Source organism: Eleutherodactylus coqui, chromosome 2 (assembly GCF_035609145.1).
Source record: "Eleutherodactylus coqui strain aEleCoq1 chromosome 2, aEleCoq1.hap1, whole genome shotgun sequence".
Lineage (NCBI taxonomy): Eukaryota > Metazoa > Chordata > Amphibia > Anura > Eleutherodactylidae > Eleutherodactylus > Eleutherodactylus coqui.
This window is the reverse complement of record NC_089838.1, coordinates 72,381,404-72,403,423: the sequence shown is the minus strand read 5'-3', so window position 1 is coordinate 72,403,423 and position 22,020 is coordinate 72,381,404. Positions and strand designations below refer to the sequence as shown.

Sequence of the window (22,020 nt, the reverse complement as noted above, 5' to 3'; positions counted from 1 at the left end):
AGATCTAACTATAATTACAATTCTAATGTACTTAATGGAGAGGAATTCCTTTGTGGAAGTGATACATTCCTCTACTCCATTTTCTCTATACACAGCTGTTTAATCTACAGTGTGTTGTAGTTTCATTGCCAACAGTGATGAAATACAAAGTCTCATGTCTTTTTTATTGTACTATTATTTTGAAAGGAAGACAATTTCTAGAAAACAAGAGTTTTGTTCATTGGGTGGTGGTGGTGGGGGGGGGGGGGGGGGATGATGGCCTATAGTCCATACAATGCAATTCTGTTAACTAAAGGAATGCAAAAGCGGGTGTAGACTTCTAGGACAGACATGCTACGGGGAGCTCTTTGCTTCTAGTACAGTTTATTAGTCATCCATTGCCTGTGCTTATGTAAAGTATGTAATCAGAAATTTATATTCCTTGGTCTTCTTTTCAGCATGACCAGCTTTATTGTTGCAAATATTTTATGTGATATAAAGTGTTAAAGCAGTGCAGTTGTATTCTGCTATTATACACGTCAGGTATGGCAGACATTCTAGGTCACCAGGGCAGGATTATTATTGCTAATTCTCGAGCTTGCGTAGATGACCGCTTATTCATAAATATATTTAACCCCTTAAGGACCAGGCTGTTTTGTACCTTAAGGACCAGTCACTTTTTAGGGATTTTACCCATGTGGTGGTTTAACTGACCTATTTTTTTTCCTTCAGCTACCAAAATTATTTTAGCTATTTTTTTTGCAGTGACACATAGGGGTATATTTTTTATATTTTTTTCACGGACTTATTTTATCGTTTTTTAGTTTTATTGAAGGTAAAAAAACTAAAAAAAAAAGATTTTTTTCAACATTTATAGTTATTTTTTTCTAATTAGTACATTTATGCTAAAATAAAGTATGGGAACAGTTTCCTCATTTTGTTTCGGACATTTGATATACAATTAGAGATGAGCGAGCACCAAAATGCTCGGGTGCTCGTTACTCGGGACGAAATTATCGCGATGCTCGAGGGTTCGTTTCGAGTAACGAACCCCATTGAAGTCAATGGGCGACCCGAGCATTTTTGTATTTCGCCGATGCTCGCTAAGGTTTTCATGTGTGAAAATCTGGGCAATTCAAGAAAGTGATGGGAACAACACAGCAACGGATAGGGCAGGCGAGGGGCTACATGTTGGGCTGCATATCAAGTTCACAGGTCCCACTATTAAGCCACAATAGCGGCAAGAGTGGGTGCCCCCCCTCCCAACAACTTTTACTTCTGAAAAGCCCTCATTAGCATGGCATACCTTAGCTAAGCACCACACTACCTCCAACAAAGCACAATCACTGCCTGCATGACACTCCGCTGCCACTTCTCCTGGGTTACATGCTGCCAAATACCCCCCCCCCACGACCCACTGTCCACAGCGCACACCAAACTGTCCCTGCCCAGCCTTCAGCTGCCCTCATGCCACGCCACCCTCATGTCTATTTATAAGTGCGTCTGCCACAGGAAAAGCAGGCACACACTGCAGAGGGTTGGCATGGCTAGGCAGCGACCCCCCCATAAAAGGGGCGGGCCGATAGTCCACAATGCTGTACAGAAGCAATGAGAAATCCAATCCTGTGCCACCTCCATCTGGAGCTGCACACGTGGGCATAGCAATGGGGAACCTATGTGCCACACACTATTCATTCTGTCAAGGTGTCTGCACGCCCCAGTCAGACCGCGGTTTTTTATAAATAGTCACAGACAGGTACAACTCCGCAATGGGAATTCCGTGTGCACCCACAGCATGGGTGGCTCCCTGGAACCCACCCGCTGTACATAAATGTATCCCATTGCATTGCCCATCACAGCTGAGGTAATGTCGTGGTTAATGCAGGTGGGCTTCGGCCCACACTGCATGCCCCAGTCTGACTGGGGTTCTTTAGAAGTGGACACATGCAGTTACAACTCTCTGTGGACCCACAGCATGGGTGGGTGCCAGGAAGCCACCGGCGGTACATAAATATATCCCATTGCAGTGCCCATCACAGCTGAGGTAATGTCGTGGTTAATGCAGGTGGGCTTCGGCCCACACTGCATGCCCCAGTCTGACTGGGGTTCTTTACAAGTGGACAGATGTATGTTAAACTCTGTGTGCACCTACAGCATGGGTGGGTGCCAGGAAGCCACCGGCGGTACATAAATATATCCCATTGCATTGCCCAACACAGCTGAGGTAGTAATGTCGTGCTTAATGCAGGTGGGCTTCGGCCCACACTGCATGCCCCAGTCAGACTGGGGTTCTTTACAAGTGGACAGATGTAGGTTAAACTCCGTGTGCACCTACAGCATGGGTGGCTCCCTGGAACCCACCGGTGGTACATAAATATATCCCATTGCAGTGCCCTACTCAGCAGAGCTAACGTCAGATACAATACAGGTGGGCTTCGGCCCACACTGCATGCCCCAGTCAGACTGGGGTTCTTTACAAGTGGACAGATGTAGGTTAAACTCCGTGTGCACCTACAGCATGGGTGGCTCCCTGGAACCCACCGGTGGTACATAAATATATCCCATTGCAGTGCCCTACTCAGCAGAGCTAACATCAGATACAATACAGTTGGGCTTTGGCCCACACTGCATGCCCCAGTCAGACTGGTAATATGTACCTTAACAGTAACCTCGTTGGTGGTAATGTGGTGGTGACTGCGGACCTAGTAGCGCGGTTTTATGTAGTTGGTTTTCGGAATGTGGCCATGATTAAGTGGGCCGTGGCGGGGGGATGGTGGTGGTGCTCTTTTGTAGTGTCGTTAAAGGTGAAATTCTTGGACTGCCACCAGACGGACCAATGCAAAGGTATTTGCCAAGAATGTTTTCATTGTTGGAGGAGGAGGGGGATGTTTTGGAGGCACTATGTGTCCTCTCCACGTGTCCGTGGTTATATGCACCTTAACAGTAACAGCGTTGGTGGGAAATGGCCTCGCCGCCATCATGTCTTTGTGAAGCCTCTGTTTCCACACCCCAGTGACATACCATTAGCTACGGTATAGGCAGAGCCCAGAATTATTAACATTTCAGCGGTAGTATTAGGGACAGGCCCCACTAACATATCACTAGCAGCAGTATAGGAGGAGCGCAGTCTTAGTTCCATTTCAGTAATAGTAGCACTCAAGACAAGCCCCAGTAACAATTCCGAAGCAGCAGTATAGGAGGAGCGCAGTCTTAGTTCCATTTCAGTAATAGTAGCACTCAAGACAAGCCCCAGTAACAATTCCCATTGCAGCAGTTTAGGGAGATAACAGTCTCTTTCACATTTCAGTAGCTGCAGTATAGACAAGGCCCCAGTTACATTTATGTAGCAAAAGTGTAGGCCAACCCCACACACCTTTCTGTACCATGAGTGCAGGCGAAGAACATAGAAATTACAATGATTACACTGTAGGTGAGGGCCCAAAAAAATTGGTGTAGCAACAGTACTAATGTACCTCATAAAAAATTGGCCATGCCCAACCAAGATGGCAGGTGAAACCCATTAATCGCTTTAGTTAATGTGGCTTAAGTGGTAACTAGGCCTGGAGGCAGCCCAGTTTAACGAAAAATTTGTTCAAGTTAAAGTTTCATGGCTTGTAAGAGCATTGAAACGTATAAAAATTGTTTGGAAAAATTATATGAGTGAGCCTTGTGGCCCAAAGAAAAATTGCCTGTTCGGCGTGATTACGTGAGGTTTCAGGAGGAGGAGCAGGAGGAGGAGGAGGAATATTATACACAGATTGATGAAGCAGAAATGTCACCGTTTTGGATGGTGATACAGAACGATGCTTCCATCCGCGGGTGCAGCCTACATATTGCTTAGGTATCGCTGCTGTCCGCTGGTGGAGAAGAGAAGTCTGGGGAAATCCAGGCTTTGTTCATCTTGATGAGTGTAAGCCTGTCGGCACTGTCGGTTGACAGGCGGGTACGCTTATCTGTGATGATTCCCCCAGCCGCACTAAACACCCTCTCTGACAAGACGCTAGCCGCAGGACAAGCAAGCACCTCCAGGGCATACAGCGCGAGTTCAGGCCACGTGTCCAGCTTCGACACCCAGTAGTTGTAGGGGGCAGAGGCGTCACGGAGGACGGTCGTGCGATCGCCTATGTACTCCCTCACCATCCTTTTACAGTGCTCCCGCCAACTCAGCCTTGACTGGGGAGCGGTGACACAGTCTTGGTGGGGAGCCATAAAGCTGTCCAGGGCCTTAAAGAGTGTTGCACTGCCTGTGCTGAACATGCTGCTCGATCTCCGCACCTCCCCTGCTACCTGGCCCTCGGAACTGCGCCTTCTGCCACTAGCGCTGTCGGAGGGGAATTTTACCATCAGCTTGTCCGCCAGGGTCCTGTGGTATAGCAACACTCTCGAACCCCTTTCCTCTTTGGGAATGAGAGTGGAAAGGTTCTCCTTATACCGTGGGTCGAGCAGTGTGTACACCCAGTAATCCGTAGTGGCCAGAATGCGTGCAACACGAGGGTCACGAGAAAGGCATCCTAACATGAAGACAGCCATGTGTGCCAGGGTACCTGTACGCAACACATGGCTGTCTTCACTAGGAAGATCACTTTCAGGATCCTCCTCCTCCTCAGGCCATACACGCTGAAAGGATGACAGGCAAGCAGCATGGGTACCGTCAGCAGTGGGCCAAGCTGTCTCTTCCCCCTCCTCCTCATCCTCCTCATGCTCCTCCTCCTCAACGCGCTGAGATATAGACAGGAGGGTGCTCTGACTATCCAGCGACATACTGTCTTCCCCCGCCTCCGTTTCCGAGCGCAAAGCATTTGCCTTTATGCTTTGCAGGGAACTTCTCAAGAGGCATAGCAGAGGAATGGTGACGCTAATGATTGCAGCATCGCCGCTCACCACCTGGGTAGACTCCTCAAACTTTCCAAGGACCTGGCAGATGTCTGCCAACCAGGCCCACTCTTCTGAAAATAATTGAGGAGGCTGACTCCCACTGCGCCGCCCATGTTGGAGTTGGTATTCCACTATAGCTCTACGCTGCTCATAGAGCCTGGCCAACATGTGGAGCGTAGAGTTCCACCGTGTGGGCACGTCGCACAGCAGTCGGTGCACTGGCAGATTAAACCGATGTTGCAGTGTCCGCAGGGTGGCAGCGTCCGTGTGGGACTTGCGGAAATGTGCGGAGAGCCGGCGCACCTTTCCAAGCAGGTCTGACAAGCGTGGGTAGCTTTTCAGAAAGCGCTGAACCACCAAATTAAAGACGTGGGCCAGGCATGGCACGTGCGTGAGGCTGCCGAGCTGCAGAGCCGCCACCAGGTTACGGCCGTTGTCACACACGACCATGCCCGGTTGGAGGCTCAGCGGCGCAAGCCAACGGTCGGTCTGCTCTGTTAGACCCCGCAGCAGTTTGTGGGCCGTGTGCCTCTTCTCTCCTAAGCTGAGTAGTTTCAGCACGGCCTGCTGACGCTTGCCCACCGCTGTGCTACCACGCCGCGCGACACCGAATGCTGGCGACGTCCTGCTGCTGCTGACACATCTAGATTGCGAGACAGAGGTTGAGGAGGAGGAGAAGGAGGGTGCTTTAGTGGAGGAAGCATACACCGCCGAACATACCACCACCGAGCTGGGGCCCGCAATTCTGGGGGTGGGTAGGACGTGAGCGGTCCCAGGCTCTGACTCTGTCCCAGCCTCCACTAAATTCACCCAATGTGCCGTCAGGGAGATGTAGTGGCCCTGCCCGCCGGTGCTTGTCCACGTGTACGTTGTTAAGTGGACCTTGCCACTAACCGCATTGGTGAGGGCGCGTACAATGTTGCGGGAGACGTGGTCGTGCAGGGCTGGGATGGCACATCGGGAAAAGTAGTGGCGACTGGGAACTGAGTAGTGCGGGGCCGCCGCCGCCATCATACTTTTGAAGGACTCCGTTTCCACAACCCTATACGGCAGCATCTCAAGGCTGATAAATTTGGCTATGTGGACGGTTAACGCTTGAGCGTGCGGGTGCTTGGCGCCGTACTTGCGCTTGTGCTCCAACACTTGTGCTAGCGACGGCTGGACGGTGCGGTGCGAGACATTGGTGGATGGGGCCGAGGACAGCGGAGGTGAGGGTGTGGGTGCAGGCCAGGAGACGGTAGTGCCAGTGTCCTGAGAGGGGGGTTGGATCTCAGTGGCAGGTTGGGGCACAGGGGGAGAGGCAGGGGTGCAAACCGGAGGCAGTGAACGGCCTTCGTCCCACCTTGTGGGGTGCTTGGCCATCATATGTCTGCGCATGCTGGTGGTGGTGAGGCTGTTGGTGGTGGCTCCCCGGCTGATCTTGGCGCGACAAAGGTTGCACACCACTGTTCGTCGGTCGTCAGGCGTCTCTGTGAAAAACTGCCAGACCTTAGAGCACCTCGGCCTCTGCAGGGTGGCATGGCGCGAGGGTGCGCTTTGGGAAACAGTTGGTGGATTCTTCAGTCTGGCCCTGCCTCTACCCCTGGACACCGCACTGCCTCTTGCAACCGGCCCTGCTGCTGCCCTTGCCTCCCCCTCTGAAGACCTGTCCTGAGTAGGTGTTGCACACCAGGTGGGGTCAGTCACCTCATCGTCCTGCTGCTCTTCCTCCGAATCCTCTGTGCGCTCCTCCCTCGGACTTACTGCCCTTACTACTACCTCACTGCAAGACAACTGTGTCTCATCGTCATCGTCCTCCTCACCAACTGAAAGGTCTTGAGGCAGTTGCCGGAAGTCCCCAGCCTCATCCCCCGGACCCCGGGAACTTTCCAATGGTTGGGCATCAGTGACGATAAACTACTCTGGTGGGAGAGGAACCACTGCTGCCCAATCTGAGCAGGGGCCCGAGAACAGTTCCTGGGAGTCTTCCCGCTCCTGAGCATGTGTCATTGTAGTGGAGTGAGGAGGCTGGGAGGAAGGAGGAGCAGCAGCCAGAGGATTCGGATTTGCAGCACTGGACGGCGCCGAACTGTGGGTGGATGATAGCTTGCTCGAAGCACTTTCTGCCATCCACGACAGAACCTGCTCACACTGCTCATTTTCTAATAAAGGTCTCCCGCGTGGATCCATTAATTGGCGATGAATGTGGGGACGCCAGAAACGTGCCTCTCTCCTAATCGCACAGCAGTCGGCTGCGATACACCTGGATCAGGAGCTCGGCCTGTGCCCACACCCTCACTTGGGCCTACGCGTCCTCGGCCGCGTCCACGTCCTCTAGGCCTACCCCTACCCCTCAGCATGCTGTATTACCAGTGATTTCCCAGGCAGGAAATAAATTGGCGCAAGCCTGCAGGCCAAATAGAATTTTTCCCTTTTTTTTTAAAAGGGAAGGCCCACTGACTATATTCAATCAGATAAGAAATGTGTTCCACAGAACTGCAGTGTTTTATGAAGTGCAGCAGAGCAGTGATTTTTCCCAGGCAGGAAATAAATTGGCGCAAGCCTGCTGTTAAACGTAGCTGGCTGCGTATGATTTTTTTACGTTCTCCACCCACCGCACACGTACCCAGAACGCTGAGGACTGTCAAAGGCAGGCCAAGTAGAATTTTTCCCTTTTTTTTTAAAGGGAAGGCCCACTGACTATGTTCAATCAGATAAGAAATGTGTTCCACAGAACTGCAGTGTTATATGAAGTGCAGCAGAGCAGTGATTTTTCCCAGCCAGGAAAAAAATTGGCGCAAGCCTGCTGTTAAACGTAGCTGGCTGCGTATGATTTCTTTACGTTCTCCACACACGTACCCAGAACGCTGAGGACTGTCAGAGGCAGGCCAAATAGAATGTTTCCCTTTTTTTTTAAAGAAAAGGCCCACTGACTATATTCAATCAATAATATATGTCTTCTGGCCCTGCCTACACAATTCTGTCCCTATTTTGAAAAAAATAAATATGCAACACTGCTAACAGCAGCCTGCACAGTACTGCACACGGTTAAATGTGGCCCTAAGAAGGACCGTTGGGGTTCTTGAAGCCTACACTCACTCCTAACACTCTCCCTGCCTAACCACCACTTCTGTCCCTGTAGTATTACTGCAGGGCGCAATGCTCTGCACAGCCAATTTTGAAAAAAAAAAAATTGTGCAACACTGCTAACAGCAGCCTCCACACTACTGCACACGGATAGATGTGGCCCTAAGAAGGACCGTTGGGGTTCTTGAAGCCTACACTCACTCCTAACACTCTCCCTACAGCAGCTCCAACACAACAGCACTTTCCCTCAGCTAACTCACAACGCATCTGAGGCGAGCCGCGGGAGGGACCGATTTTTATACTCGGGTGACATCTGATCTCGCCAGCCACTCACAGCAGGGGGGTGGTATAGGGCTTGAACGTCACAGGGGGAAGTTGTAATGCCTTCCCTGTCTTTCAATTGGCCAGAAAAGCGCGCTAACGTCTCAGAGATGAAAGTGAAAGTAACCCGAACACCGCGTGGTGCTCGTTAAGAGTAACGAGCATCCCGAACACCCTAATATTCGCCCGAGCATCAAGCTTGGACGAGTACGTTCGCTCATCTCTATATACAATATGTATGGTTTTGGCTTACAGGGCGCATAAAAAGAGGGTTTTGGTTGGCCTCATGGGGACATTCACAAGTTCTTTTTATTTGACACTTTTCCACTGTAGCATCTATAGTAGCCCCAGTTACAGGAGAAAACATTCCCCTGTAGTGACAAAAGTCACTAATAGGGCTGATCAGGGTTTGCTATGACCCTGCAGCTCTGCTGTGACAGGGGATCCCAGCAGTCACATGACCGCCGGCTCGCAAAGTGGAAGTTATACTTTCACTTTTTAGTACATGGCGTTCATTGAGCGCTGTGTACTCGGGAAAGCAGGAGGCAGAAAGGGTTAAAAACCCATCCTGCCTTCTCCTCCGGGTTATCACCTGTCACTAACAGCTGCCAGCCCCACACGCTTCTGATTGATTGCAGAAGCAGGGGCTTTAATCCCCCGCGATATTTCTACTATCGGCCAGGATTAAATCCCAGGACCAAGCACCGTAAATTTACAGTGCTTGGTCCTTAATGGATTAAAGAAGAAAAATGCTTTGCAAGTGTTGATCCAAGAGTACTCTTATTGTGCATGGTCACTAAAATTGCCATGTTTGGTTGGTTAAATATGACCAGCATTTATCTGTGATTGGTTAACACAGAACTAGCTCATTAGTTATTGACAGTGCAGAACCCCTTTACATTCTTTGCTCTCTACTTGACCTTTTGTCAGTGTCATTTTGGTAAGTGAATAGGTGTTGGGCAGCTGGAATTATGGTACATACTCTAGGTAGGCTAGACTGAGTATGAGTGGTGCAGTTGGTGTTAATATGGTGAGAGCCTGAGGTGGGTACAGTGTTATGGCCATTGCAAAAGATAAGTGAAGGAGTATTGCGGTGGCAGCCTACCTCCTGTATGTGTACCTAGGGTATTACGGAGGGCATAATCCATACAGCTCCAGATGTGTAATGTATGTGGGACCCATAGGAGGGTGCAATTTCTTTTAATGATGCAAACAGGAAACTGTTCTGAACAACAACAGGGGCTTTCCCTTAAACCCCTTAATGAACGCCAATATGCTTTTTTACGGCGGTCGTTAACAGACTTTATTCTGATGCATATGCCTTTTTTATGGCGCTGATGACTGCCCGGCACCTGCTATGGCATTCGGCAGCTTAAATATGACTTCTCGGTCTGCCAGCTGTGGTGGCCTATGAGGCTCAGCCTCTGGCTAAGCTTCACAGGAGATATAATACACTACAATACTGGAGTATTGAAGTGTATTATATATATATATCTCCTGTGAATCTACAGTAATCTTGCCTCAAGAAAAAATGACATAGAAAGTGATCAAAATAAAATGTTACAGCTCTTGGAAAGCGCCGACACAAAAGAAAACCTTAAAAAACAGGAAAAAAATTAGTGTAAAAAAATATAACAAAAAGTTTAAAAAAAAACACCATATAAACGTGGTATCACTGGAATCATATTGACCCAGAGAATAATATCATCACATGATTTTATTTGAAGGCTTTCAGCACATGCTGAATAAATAATGAATAGCGATTGGCAGACCTCTGGTTCCAATGAGAGGCCTTTTATTGGAACTGGGGGTTTGCCGATCACTAGTCATGTTTTTAATATATGTTTAGTGATGCTCATCTTGACACCTACATCCCATTGTGCCATACTCATTCATGTCAATAGGGCAGTCCAAACAATCAGAGGAAGACGACTAAACATTGAATGCACTGATGCCCAACCATTTTTCTCCTCCAAAGAATTGCATGCTGTTCTCATAGTTGTGCCCTATTCATCAAAAAGCACGCATTGTGTTGAAGACTGTGAAGCTGCATTAGGGCACGCCCATTTGACTCAGATCAGGTGCAGATTTTCCACACTGGAAAATCGACAGTGAATCTGCAGCACAAATTGACCATAATCCAGCTTACACTGTGGATTTCTCCGTGGTTTGTTGGATGAGAGTTCTTGAAATCTCAACCACATTGCTTGTACTGTAAAGCACTATGTTCGCATAGTGTATTCTGACACAGCATTTTCTGCAAAGTTACACTTAGGCCAGCCTCACACGGGCGAGAAAATCGCCCGAGATTTGTGCTTTGCAGGATGCACAAATGTCGCACGGATATGAACCCCATTCTTTTGAACTGGGTCATACTCAGGAGCGATTTTTACCTGCATTGTGGGGCAATGCAGGAACCAGATTGCGGCACGTCCGATCTTTGGGCATGCCCTTGCCTCACATCTCCCATTCTTTCCAATGGGGCCAGTGGCAGCATCACACCACGTACTAGGTGCAGTGCAATGTGAGATTTCCCCTTTGAGTACAATGGGAGAAACTCCATGCAGTGATGCAAGGCGGTTTTGATTTTTAAAAAAATGCCTTGCATCCATGGTGAAATTGCATGCTGATGAGTGTGACATTGGGCCATGATTCACATAGGCCCAGTTTTACGCATAAATATATACACACAAGCGTAAGCTTCTACATGCAAATACACAAGCATACACGGGAATACTGTTACACACATACATATATTTATACTAGCTGATTTACCCGGCTTCGCCCGAGTTAATTTGGTACTGGTGTTTATCTGGTGTTCACATGGAAAATCTGATGAAGTCGTGGTTACTTTAGAGATACCGAGGAATAAAATATGTTCACCATTTTGCATGGTTCTTTGCGTTACCCAGGAAACACCATGTGGAGGTTACCATGCAACATTTCCTTTATATAAAATGACATCGGGAAGTGAGAGAATTAGATTATGTACATAAAATTTGGACGCTATTTCTTTTGCGCTTAGAATTGAATAATCGAGTTGGGACCCATTAGTTTTTCCTATTTATGACATAATCAAAGTCTGTGCCAAATTTTCAGTTTCTATGATGACATCGAGAAGTGAGAGAATTAGATTACGTATGTAAAATTTGGACGCTAATTCTTTTGCATTTAAAATTGAATAATCCAGTTAGGACCCATTAGCTTTTCCTATTTATGACATAATCAATGCTCGTGCTAAATTTGAAGTTTCTATAACATCGAGAAGTGAGAGAATTAGATTACGTACGTAAAATTTGGACGCTAATTCTTTTACGCTTAGAATTGAATAATCGAGTTGGGACCACTAAACTTTTCCTATTTATGACATAATCAATGCTCGTGCCAAATTTAAAGTTTCTACGACATTGGGAAATTGGAGAATTAGATTACGGATGTAAATTTTGGATGCTAATTCTTTTGCGCTTAGAATTGAATAATCGAGTTGGGACCCATTAACTTTTCCTATTTATGACATAATCAATGCTTGTGCCAAATTTTATGTTTCTACGATATCGGGAAGTATGAGAATTAGATTACGTACATAAAATTTGGACTCTAATTCTTTTGCACTAGAATTGAATAATTGAGTTGGGACCCCTATTCTTTTCCTATTTTGGACATAATCTTAAGCTTGTGCCAAATTTCATGTTTTTACGACATCGGGACTTTGGAGAGTTAGTGGCCAGTCAGTCAGTGAGTCAGTGAGGGCTTTCATCTTTATATATATGCTTGAAGCACTCTAATCCACCCACTGTGAGTGCCGGAAGTATTTCTTAATATGTTGAATCTGACTGCTGCTCCCACCATGGGAAAAACTCGAGCTGACTGGACTGGACACACTCCTCAGTCCCACTCCCTCTTCTCATCTTCCACTGCCTGGTAGCTGCATGCTGATATAATTTAGCAATTAAGCGCTGCTCCCTTTTAAGTGTCCCCGAAGGTTCCTTCTTTCCACCGCCGCTATGGACTTTCTCCCCTGTGCCACCAATGCGCCCGGCAGCCTATCCGGAGCCTAGAAGAGGGCACTGGCTCCTGTAGCAAAGTGCATTTAAAGTGCAGCCTATTCTGTGTGGCGAGCAAGACCTGTGAGCCCCCTATAGCTTAGGGGCCTGGTCTCAAATGCAACCCCTGTAACTCCTTAAGCTACGCCACTGCCCTCCCTGTTTATGCAGTAGCCTCTGAGCGCAGAGAGGCAGTTTCGTGTCAGGCTTCTGCTCTGCAATTGACGATCAGGATGCATGAATGAAAAATGGAGAACAGAAGTTGAGTTATCACCTTCACTGACATTGACATCTACCCAATATTCCCACGTGTCCCAGGTCAGCAACCAGCCATCCATCCCCCAGCTATCGGAGTATAAAAGAATACCCCCCCCAACCATCCACGAGCAAGAGCCTGAATGCAAGCACCACACAGCTATTTGAAATGGAAATGCTGCCCATTAAGGCTAGTTGATACAGACATCTTTTGCAGCTTGATGCTCTGTGCAAAACCACAGTACCCTATGCTCAGCCGCCATTTCTTTGCCCTTCTTTGCATTGCCATGTCAGTGATAATATGCCTCTGGTGTTGAAGAATGCGGTCAGTGGCAGGGTGCACCTGAACACAGACATTTGGTCTTACAAGAGTGGTCAGAGGCATTATATATTCTTAACAGCATACTGGATCAATGTCCTACAGGTGGGGCATGAAGCCAAAAGTGTTGGTCCATGTTTCATGGTACCCCCAAGAGTTGTGGGATATTCATCCTTGTCTGTCCCCTCCTAACCCTTCCTCTTCTCCTCCTTCTCTTTCTCCACCTCTTTACACCACTTTTCAGCACTTTCCACATCAGCAAAGATATCCATATGTGACAAAAACATCGGCGCATGTGGTCAATGCCAAAATGCTGTCCTGAGGCCACTTTCACATGGCTGAGAAAATTGTGCGATATTTGTGTGTTGCGAGATACACAAATCCTGCATGAATATGGACCCCATTCTTTGAATGGGTCATATACATGAGCGATTTTTCCTGCATCGTGGTGTGGGAAAAGATCACGGTACGTCATATCTTTGGGCGTTCTATTGGAATGCCTTGCCAACTGTTTTTAATGGGGCCGGAAAAAACACTAGTGGGATGTGAGGTTTCCCATTGAAGTGATGGGACACAAAAATGCCTTGCATCCGCAGGGACATCACACATTCCTGAGTGCAATATCGCGCTCACCTGTGTGAAACTAGCCTCAAACTCATATGTCTCTGGGAGAGCAGCCACATGGCAAAAGAGCTGTTGATGGCTCGGCAGACTCAGGCTGACATGTGGCTGAACCGCACAGTCTGAAACCAGGCAAGATTGTGTGTAACAATGTGGCTAATCTGTTGGCAACCCTTCACCTCACACATATACCTTGCCTGGCGCATGTGATGAACCTGGTAGTGCAGCACTTCATGAAAAATTATGCAGGTTTACATCCAGTGCTGTAAAAGGCCAGGAAACTGCTCACACTTTCAGTGTTTACATCCAGCCACCTCTGGTTTGGTGGAGGTGCAGCAACAGTTTGAGATATCACCCAACCATGTCAGCTCTGATGTGCCTACATGGTGAAATTCCACATTACATATTTGCAAAGGTTAAGTCATCAGTAGAGAGCGATCACAGAGTATCAGATAGTGTATGCCATTAGCAGATGTTGTATGGAGGTCAGTCACTTGACAACTGCGAAGTGACTGCAGATCAAAGACGTGTGCACCATTTTAGCCTGCTTTGAGAAAGCGACCAAAAAGGCATACTGACCATCATAATGACCATCCTTGTTGTCTACCTGCTAGAACCGATGCTGTAGGGCCCCAGAGACAATGACATGTTATCATAGTTGGGAGATTGGTATTCCTTCCTCCTCCTGTCTGACCAGTCCGCCATTACTCAACACAGCAGGAAAGGTGGCATATTCACCAACTTGTTTCTCCATCCATGGGAGAAGTATAGAGGAAAAAAAGGAGGAGGGGAATAATATAGGTCCAGAGGCAGAGGAGAGGATTATGCAATGTTCTTTCCATTTTTATTATTCCCAGCTGTTCTGCGTGAATGGCGGGACCAGTTGGAGGACACTCCTAGGCCAGACCCCAAGTAATATGCAACATCCCCCTTAGGCATTTTGAGGCATATTAGTGCTTTTATGCTGCACTACTTGCAGAAGGATCATTGCATAGCCCACATCAGATCATTACTCGGTGGTCACCCACCTCGAACCCCACTATAAGACCAAAAAGACAAACCTCATTCCAGGAGTGGAGGGGCACTTCAAAATGCAGCTCTATCAGAATAGAGTATTAAGCAGCTTGAGCACAGCATTTCCCCATGGCCGTGGGTATGTATCCGCAATAGATTGCAGTTTTGTGGCTCATGTTGGATGAGCAGGAAGCAGTCGCAGCAGCACCACCACCACCACCACCAATAGGGGAAGGGAAAATCTAAGATCTGGTATAGTTCTTTTCAGCCAATCGCCGCAACCTGTAGCAAAAGCACAGTTTGGGACTGACAATCACAGGCAAAACTTAACTATGATGGTCCAAGAGTATGTAAGCTCTTGTGTGATCTTGCACATCTTGCTTTAGAGCTGCTTGCCTGCCCAGGTTCCAGTTTGCTATCAGAAAGGGTGTTGGGCATAGCTGGGGGTGTGAAAACTGACTGACGCATCTGCCTGTCCATAGACGATGTGGATCGCCTGACATTTAATTAAAATGAACCAGGCATGCATTTCACCTGACTTCTGTACACCCTTGACAGATTCCACTGATTAGTTACCACGCTGGCAATTTTTACCCACATATGACCGGGCATGGATTTATATCAAAGTCCACACTGTGCCCGCAAGATGCTGGTGATATTCTTCTTCTCCTGCTTCTGCCATGTTACCACCTCCTACTTTCCTGTACACGAAATGTATGTCCATATGGAAATACAGATCTATAGGTCTCCAGTTTACATGAGGAGCACACTCTGCCATCAAGGTGCTCTTGCTGCTGGTGGTGGTGCAACGGTTTCCTCCTCCTCCTCCTTCTCCCAAATCAAAAATTTTCTAAAGCAGAAGAAAAAGGTGTAGCTCTACAGCTTTTCCTTGTAGGAGGTCAGTGATTGGCCGTTCTGTTCACCTGCTAGAATTTGCCCTTTACAAACTTTATGATATTGCTTTTAAAACAAGCAGCACACCTGCTGTCTTGCATAGTGAAATTTTTGGGAGCTCTACAGCAGTTCCTTGGAGTAGGCCCATGCTTGAGTGTTGTGTTCACCTCGCAGTATTACTCCTTGAAAAATGTATGACATTACATTTAATACAAGTAGCACACCACACCTGCTGACTTCCTTTGCACAATATTTGATCTAGGAGACCCTATGTGGGCCTTTTTTTTATTTTCAGTGACATTCGTATGCTACAATTGAGGAGGAGCACAGTGTTCCCTAGATATGTGGCTGTATTGCCACGCAATTTGGGAGGCTTTGGCTGCATTGGGTACCTTCTGGAGGGCTAATTTGTGAATCTAATTTTTACTTCTATTGATTTTAATTTGAATCAACCGTCCTGATCATTGATAATTTTCTTAAAATCAGCCTGATACTGACACAAACCGATTATTCCACTAATCGCTCATTACAATGTATAATTAATAAATTTGTGGATTTTACTTCCTGTACTGGACCAACATCTTCCTTATCCTTTATGTGCTGCTTCTAAGCCAACACTTTATCAAGTATTAAGGCCATTTGGAAGGCAAGATCAATTTCAACACTTCAGCACAAATGAGTTATTTAAACTTCACCTCATATGGCTATATTGATGAAAAATAAAAAAGGTTATGGCTCTAGGAATGCGACGTTGAAAAAAACTGAAAAATTAGTTGGTCATTAAAGGGGTTGTCCCGCGCCGAAATGGGTTGTTTTTTTTTTCAACCCCCCCCCCGTTCGGCGTGAGACAACCCCGATGCAGGGGTTAAAAAAGAACACCGGAGAGTGCTTACCTGAATCCCCGCGCTCCGGTGACTTCTTACTTACCTGCTGAAGATGGCCGCCGGTATCCTCTCCCTCGGTGGACCGCAGGGCTTCTGTGCGGTCCATTGCCGATTCCAGCCTCCTGATTGGCTGGAATCGGCACGTGACGGGGCGGAGCTACACGGAGCTACACGGAGCCCCATTCAGAAAAGAAGAAGACCCGGACTGCGCAAGCGATGCTAATTTGGCCATTAGACGGTGAAAATTAGTCGGCTCCATGGAAACGAGGACGCCAGCAACGGAGCAGGTAAGTGAAAAACTTCTTATAACTTCTGTATGGCTCATAATTAATGCACAATGTACATTACAAAGTGCATTAATATGGCCATACAGAAGTGTATAGACCCACTTGGTGCCGCGGGACAACCCCTTTAAGACACAAACAGGATTTAGTAGTAAGGGGTTAAAGGGATTGTCCCAAAAAATATTGCTTCTGGTTAAATCCAACCCATAATTATAAAAAATTTTTGTATTTCAGACAAAGGTAATCAAAAATCCACCTTCTGTCTCCTCGGAGGCTTAGGGCTCCTTCATATGGGTGTATGTGTATTTGTGTGCGCCTAAGCGCAATGCATTTTATTGTACCTTTTGTGCTCACAGGGCATGTTCGCATCGGCATGGGACACCACCCCCCACCGTGATTTAAAAGGCTATTTAGCCTAGTGAGGTCCAGATGCGTTCTTTTCCCCACAGTTTTGCACCGTATTTTATCCCATGGTGTGCAAATGTGCACAAAATAAGTCAATTTCAATTTTTTTGTGCGCAAGAGACATGTCTGTGCAAAATACCTTTAATGAACAGTAGTAGACAGACAGCTCGGTGTATCATCCCTTGGTTTGTACAAATGGGAAGATAGAGCAATGCCTGTACAGCACCATCTATTTGAAGGCAGCATTCCTGCAAGTCATTACAAGGCCGGTTAAAAGGTCAGACATTAACAACTAGGGATATAAGTCAAAACCAGAGTCTTCTCCAGAAGGAACAGATCACCATGTACAGACAGACCGTTTCAGGGTGTTTGCCTCTCATCAGTGTGCAGTAGGTTGCTGGCTTGGCAGGGTGAGAGGTCTATGACGTGGGTCGAAGGGGTAACATTTCTCCTTGGGGAGAGCACCTAGTAGATGTGAGGAAACTTATAAGGCCATGCATGCTTCTTTATGTCTTTAAATAATAAGAGGTATAGAGAGGTACAGTATTGAGTTTATGGGTGTTATATTATGGATCGGTGTAACCTAGATCTGTAAGACAACCATGTGCGTGGGTCCCACATCTCATGCGCTCTTTAGTAAAACTTCCTAACACACAGCTCAACGGGATACTAAAAATTCTTTGCGTTGCAGAGAACACAAACGATGTGATATCGCATGCAGGGAAAGGCACTGTAAAAATATGTGCACCGAAATCAACTAACTTTATATAAACATAGTGAAGGGTTACTTAAAGTCATACCATGGCAGCTTAGTGTCACCTTCAATAATACAGTGTTGAACTGTGATCTGTGTTCAGACGACCAGTGGGAACAATAGTGCTACATGTAAGTAGCCTATGTGCTGCCTCTACTTTAGTAGCGTCATGTGGTTACAGCAGAATGAGCCTTCTAAAATCCTTGGCCCCGTAGAGGCCAAAGCCAAAACACAATGGCTACAAAATCCCATTCTGTTCCAAACAATGTACAGTGCCTTCTACTGCTACAAATAAGCACATTTACATACACAAGCTAGGTCAATGCGATCTTTCACTTCACTCTCTCTTCCATACATATGATTCAAGCTTTGATTCCAGGCTGTGATGGACAGTAGCACAATGCATTTTGTATAGAGCGCATTTAGGGGAGGGTGTGAGGTCTCGATTAGCACAATGCATTTTGTAGAGGACCGGTATCTCGTGCACTGCATGTTGAAGACTCAGTGTGCTAATTAAATATTATAGCCTTTGCAGGGATTTACGAGAGGCGAAAGCCACAGCAATGTTGTTAGCTGAGATTGTCTCTAACAGGCCTTGCTTGATGTCAGTGGTGTAGAAATAATTCTCGGGAAGAGCATGTCACTTTTATCCGATGACAGCAAGCAGATGACCACAAACTTCAAACACACAATGAGATAGTCAACAAGATAGCCAAGGCTTCATATTGATATATTGGCCTGTGGAAACGGGTGACTATCAGATAGTATTGTCTGTAAGTTTTATCAATAGAACAGTAGATCCCCTCTTCAAATGTTAGCTTCCACATGCTATCCCCTAGGGCACATATCTAAATGTCTAAGAATAAAGGAAACATAAGCAATTGATCTTCTTGTACTAATCTGTTTTGTTCTGCTGATCTCAGCTCTGTGAAAAGAGCCCTTTGAGCAAAAGCGGTTTCTTCCTTTTTATTTAATTCTATTTAGAAATGAAAGTGGAGAGAAAATCTATAAAAAGTGGATGCTCTCAATACAGGTGCATTGTGTCAGCAAAATTGACACTGGCAAATGTGAGGTAAATGGGGAAACCCGGCACAAAGTCTACACCTGTATTTTTCTATTTTACCTTTACAGAAAGCAAAGCAATAATCATTTTAATAGAGATTAAACCTAAATTCCGCATGAGACCTTCTGGGCGTGTAATTTAGGAAAATAGCTATATCTATGTGTTTGAAGTCTGAACTGAACTTTCACCATTTTTCGCAACTTTTTATTAATTTTTGTAAATTGTCAATACATTTTTTTTAAGTGCTAAGCATTTAGAACGGATATACGTTTATTACCCATTTACTTGGTTCTGTTCGCAATTTTTGTAAATAGTAGATAGCGCTAGTTCTTTAGTGTAATACTTTTCTAAAAAGCACTTGTTGCAAAGTAGTGGAATAATCTCAAGACTGAGCTCACTGGAGTTCCAATGTCAGAACAGGCTCTCAGCAGTTCCGAAAGGACCCCTGGGCAGGAAGGTCCTCGGGCAGGTGAGACTCTAGACTTATTGAGGGGGAGTCTGTGGGGACGGAGCATCACCAGGAAAGGTTTGCTGAAGGCTCGATCACAGGCCTGTCTTGGCACCATGCAATATTTAGGTATATATCCCTCGGTAGACCACACTTTTTTGCTTTGTCAATATAGTTTGATAACAGATAACTTTAACAGGAATAAACACCAGTAGGTCTTTACAGGGTTTTGTCAATACTACTGCATAGAGCAGTGTAAGATTATGCTGATTCCAGGAAATAAGAATTCTAAAGGAAATGTTTAAATCAGAAAATAACCTATTGCAAGTTTTTATGTTAAGTATTTGTAAAGTAAGAATAAGGGAATTTGTGCAGTTTCCATGAAAATGATCAGTTGTTTCCATGATATTTTTGAAGGCTGTCAGTACTTGTAGGTTATTATGACTGTAATTATCATTTTACAGATCATAGTAATTGCTGGTTCATGTCAGTATCTGACCTGTAAATGTGTATTACTTATACTCTTCATTATTCTGTATGGTTTTAGAATTGTGTCCATAAAAGATGTTGGCTGTCCATGATTTTAGGATACATTGTCCAGGGATATTCACGTTGACAATACTGTCCTTGTAGCTGCTGTAAAGCAAGTCCCTAAATACTGTTAATTACAGCTCAGCCAAGGTGGAAGTCCCCATAACGATGTACAGACTGTAGAAAAAGACTTAAAAATGGAATATGTTTTACCAACTGGTTTTAATTAGTAAAAAAAATATAGTTGATACATTCCCTTTAAAACTTGTAGCTTTTTTTAAATGGAGTAAACCAAAGAATGTGCTGCTATCAAAATAAAAATTAGCTTATGCTCCAAATTCTTCCATCCCCTGTTTTTCTTAAAAACAAAAAAAAAGAATCGTCATTTTTAGTGATGAGCGAGCATACTCGCTAAGGGCGATTGCTCGAGCAAGCATTGCCCTTAGCGAGTACCTGCCCGCTCGAGAGAAAAGGTTCGGCTGCCGGCGGCGGGCAGGGAGCAGCGGGGGAGAGCGGGGAGGAATGGAGGGGAGATTTCTCTCTCCCCCCCCGCTCCCCCTTGCTCACTGCCGCAACTCACCTGTCACCCGCGCTGGCAGCCAAACCTTTTCTCTCGAGCGTGCAGGTACTCGCTAAGGGCAATGCGCGCTCGCGCAATTGCCCTTAGCGAGTATGCTCGCTCATCTCTAGTCATTTTCTCTCACATTTTACAGAATTATATGTCAAAGAACCAATATGGCTGCTTTTGGCACTGCTACAAATGCATTTCAGAAGCACTGTGAAAGTTCTTCTAGTCACCATATTAGTATTCCCCCAATATTCCCAATTTTTACTTTGAATGACACTTGGAAAAACTGAGTGATGTTCATTTAGAACATTTTTGAGTACAAACTACAGCAACAGACATGCAGATGTTTCCCCAGAGTAATAAATATTAAACACATATTTTACCATACAGCAGAAGAATGTGCATTCGAAGAATCATATTGTAGGCACAATGTTTTCACAGGTCATATGATACAATTAATGTTGGTCTATGTTGGGCTTAAACCGGTTCTGTCATTAAAAAAATCAATCCTTACCTATTCCTCCCCAGGCAGTCTACTTACTGCGCCTTTTCTCCGCCGATCTTCTCCTGGCTCCTGCAGTCCCACAAGGTCACCTCACCTCCAGCGAGCCAATTCTTTGTCTTCTAGTGACGAAGCTTACATTCTCTGCAGTATTTTTCCTCCAGGTCAATGTATGTTATGTCACTAGTGACGTGGTGTTTACTGCCTAGCAGGAAGCCCCAGATGCTATGTCGGGCTAATGCCGAAACTGTGCATATGTGCAGTCTTGTCGCGAGAGTTCCTATACAAGCGCTCTGAAACAGCACGCATGCGCAGTCTCAGCATAAGCCTGACATACCATCCGGCGCTTTCAGCTAGGCAGTGAACACTATATCACTATGACATGGACTACTCTGACCTGCCAGAAGAAGACTGCAGCTGCATAAAAGAAGAAGGAGATTTGGCCAGCTGGAGGTGAGGCAACCCCGGGGACTGCAGAGGCAGGATAAGATCGGTGAGTAGAAGATGTGATAAGTAGACCGCCTGGGGAGGAATAGGTAAGTATAGATTTTTTTTAATGACAAACCCCCTTAAATAACATTGTAAGCAGCTAAAAGTAATTTATTCAATTTTCTAATTTTGTAATATTTTGCTTTCCTCAGATCAAGTAAGAAACAGCTACCAGTTATGTAGTAATGGAACACTAAGAGTGATGTACGCTAATGGCATGGGCATCAGTTTTCACAGTGAACCCCATATCCTTGCTGGCACTGTGACACCTACAATTGGAAGGCGAAATATATCTTTACCCATGGAGAATGGCCTGAACTCCATTGAATGGAGGTTACGGAAAGAACAAACAAAAGGCAAAGTGACTGTATTTGGAAGGAAGCTCCGAGTAAGTGTTATCTATATTGACTCACCACTGTATAGTTAACGGAGAAACTCTATTTCTTTCCTAAAGAACATTGTGTGTTGCTCTTTTTATTAAAAGAATATGGACAAATATATGACAGATGCTTATTGACCAGATACAATTGAAAAATGTTCGGTTATGTGCACAGAGAGTAATTCATTTTTACATTTAGCATAAATCACAGAAATGAATTGAATAAATACAGAAAGACAGGGAGGCAATATATTCCAATAATGAGAAAACCAATATAAATGACAATGACATGGGGATATTAATATAGGATCACACAGTACTACCTT

At 45.8% G+C, this 22,020-nt stretch overlaps 1 protein-coding gene across 8 annotated transcripts in view; it reads left to right on the top strand.

Annotated features, from left to right (window-relative positions):
- TENM2 (teneurin transmembrane protein 2) overlaps nucleotides 1-22,020 on the top strand; it is a 1,550,877-nt gene that overhangs the window by 1,505,979 nt on the left and 22,878 nt on the right. For all 8 annotated transcript variants that reach the window (XM_066591118.1, XM_066591117.1, XM_066591116.1 and 5 more), the window contains one exon: nucleotides 21,468-21,703. In XM_066591118.1, coding sequence (XP_066447215.1) covers nucleotides 21,468-21,703 — 236 coding nt within the window. The remainder of the gene's footprint in view (nucleotides 1-21,467; nucleotides 21,704-22,020) is intronic.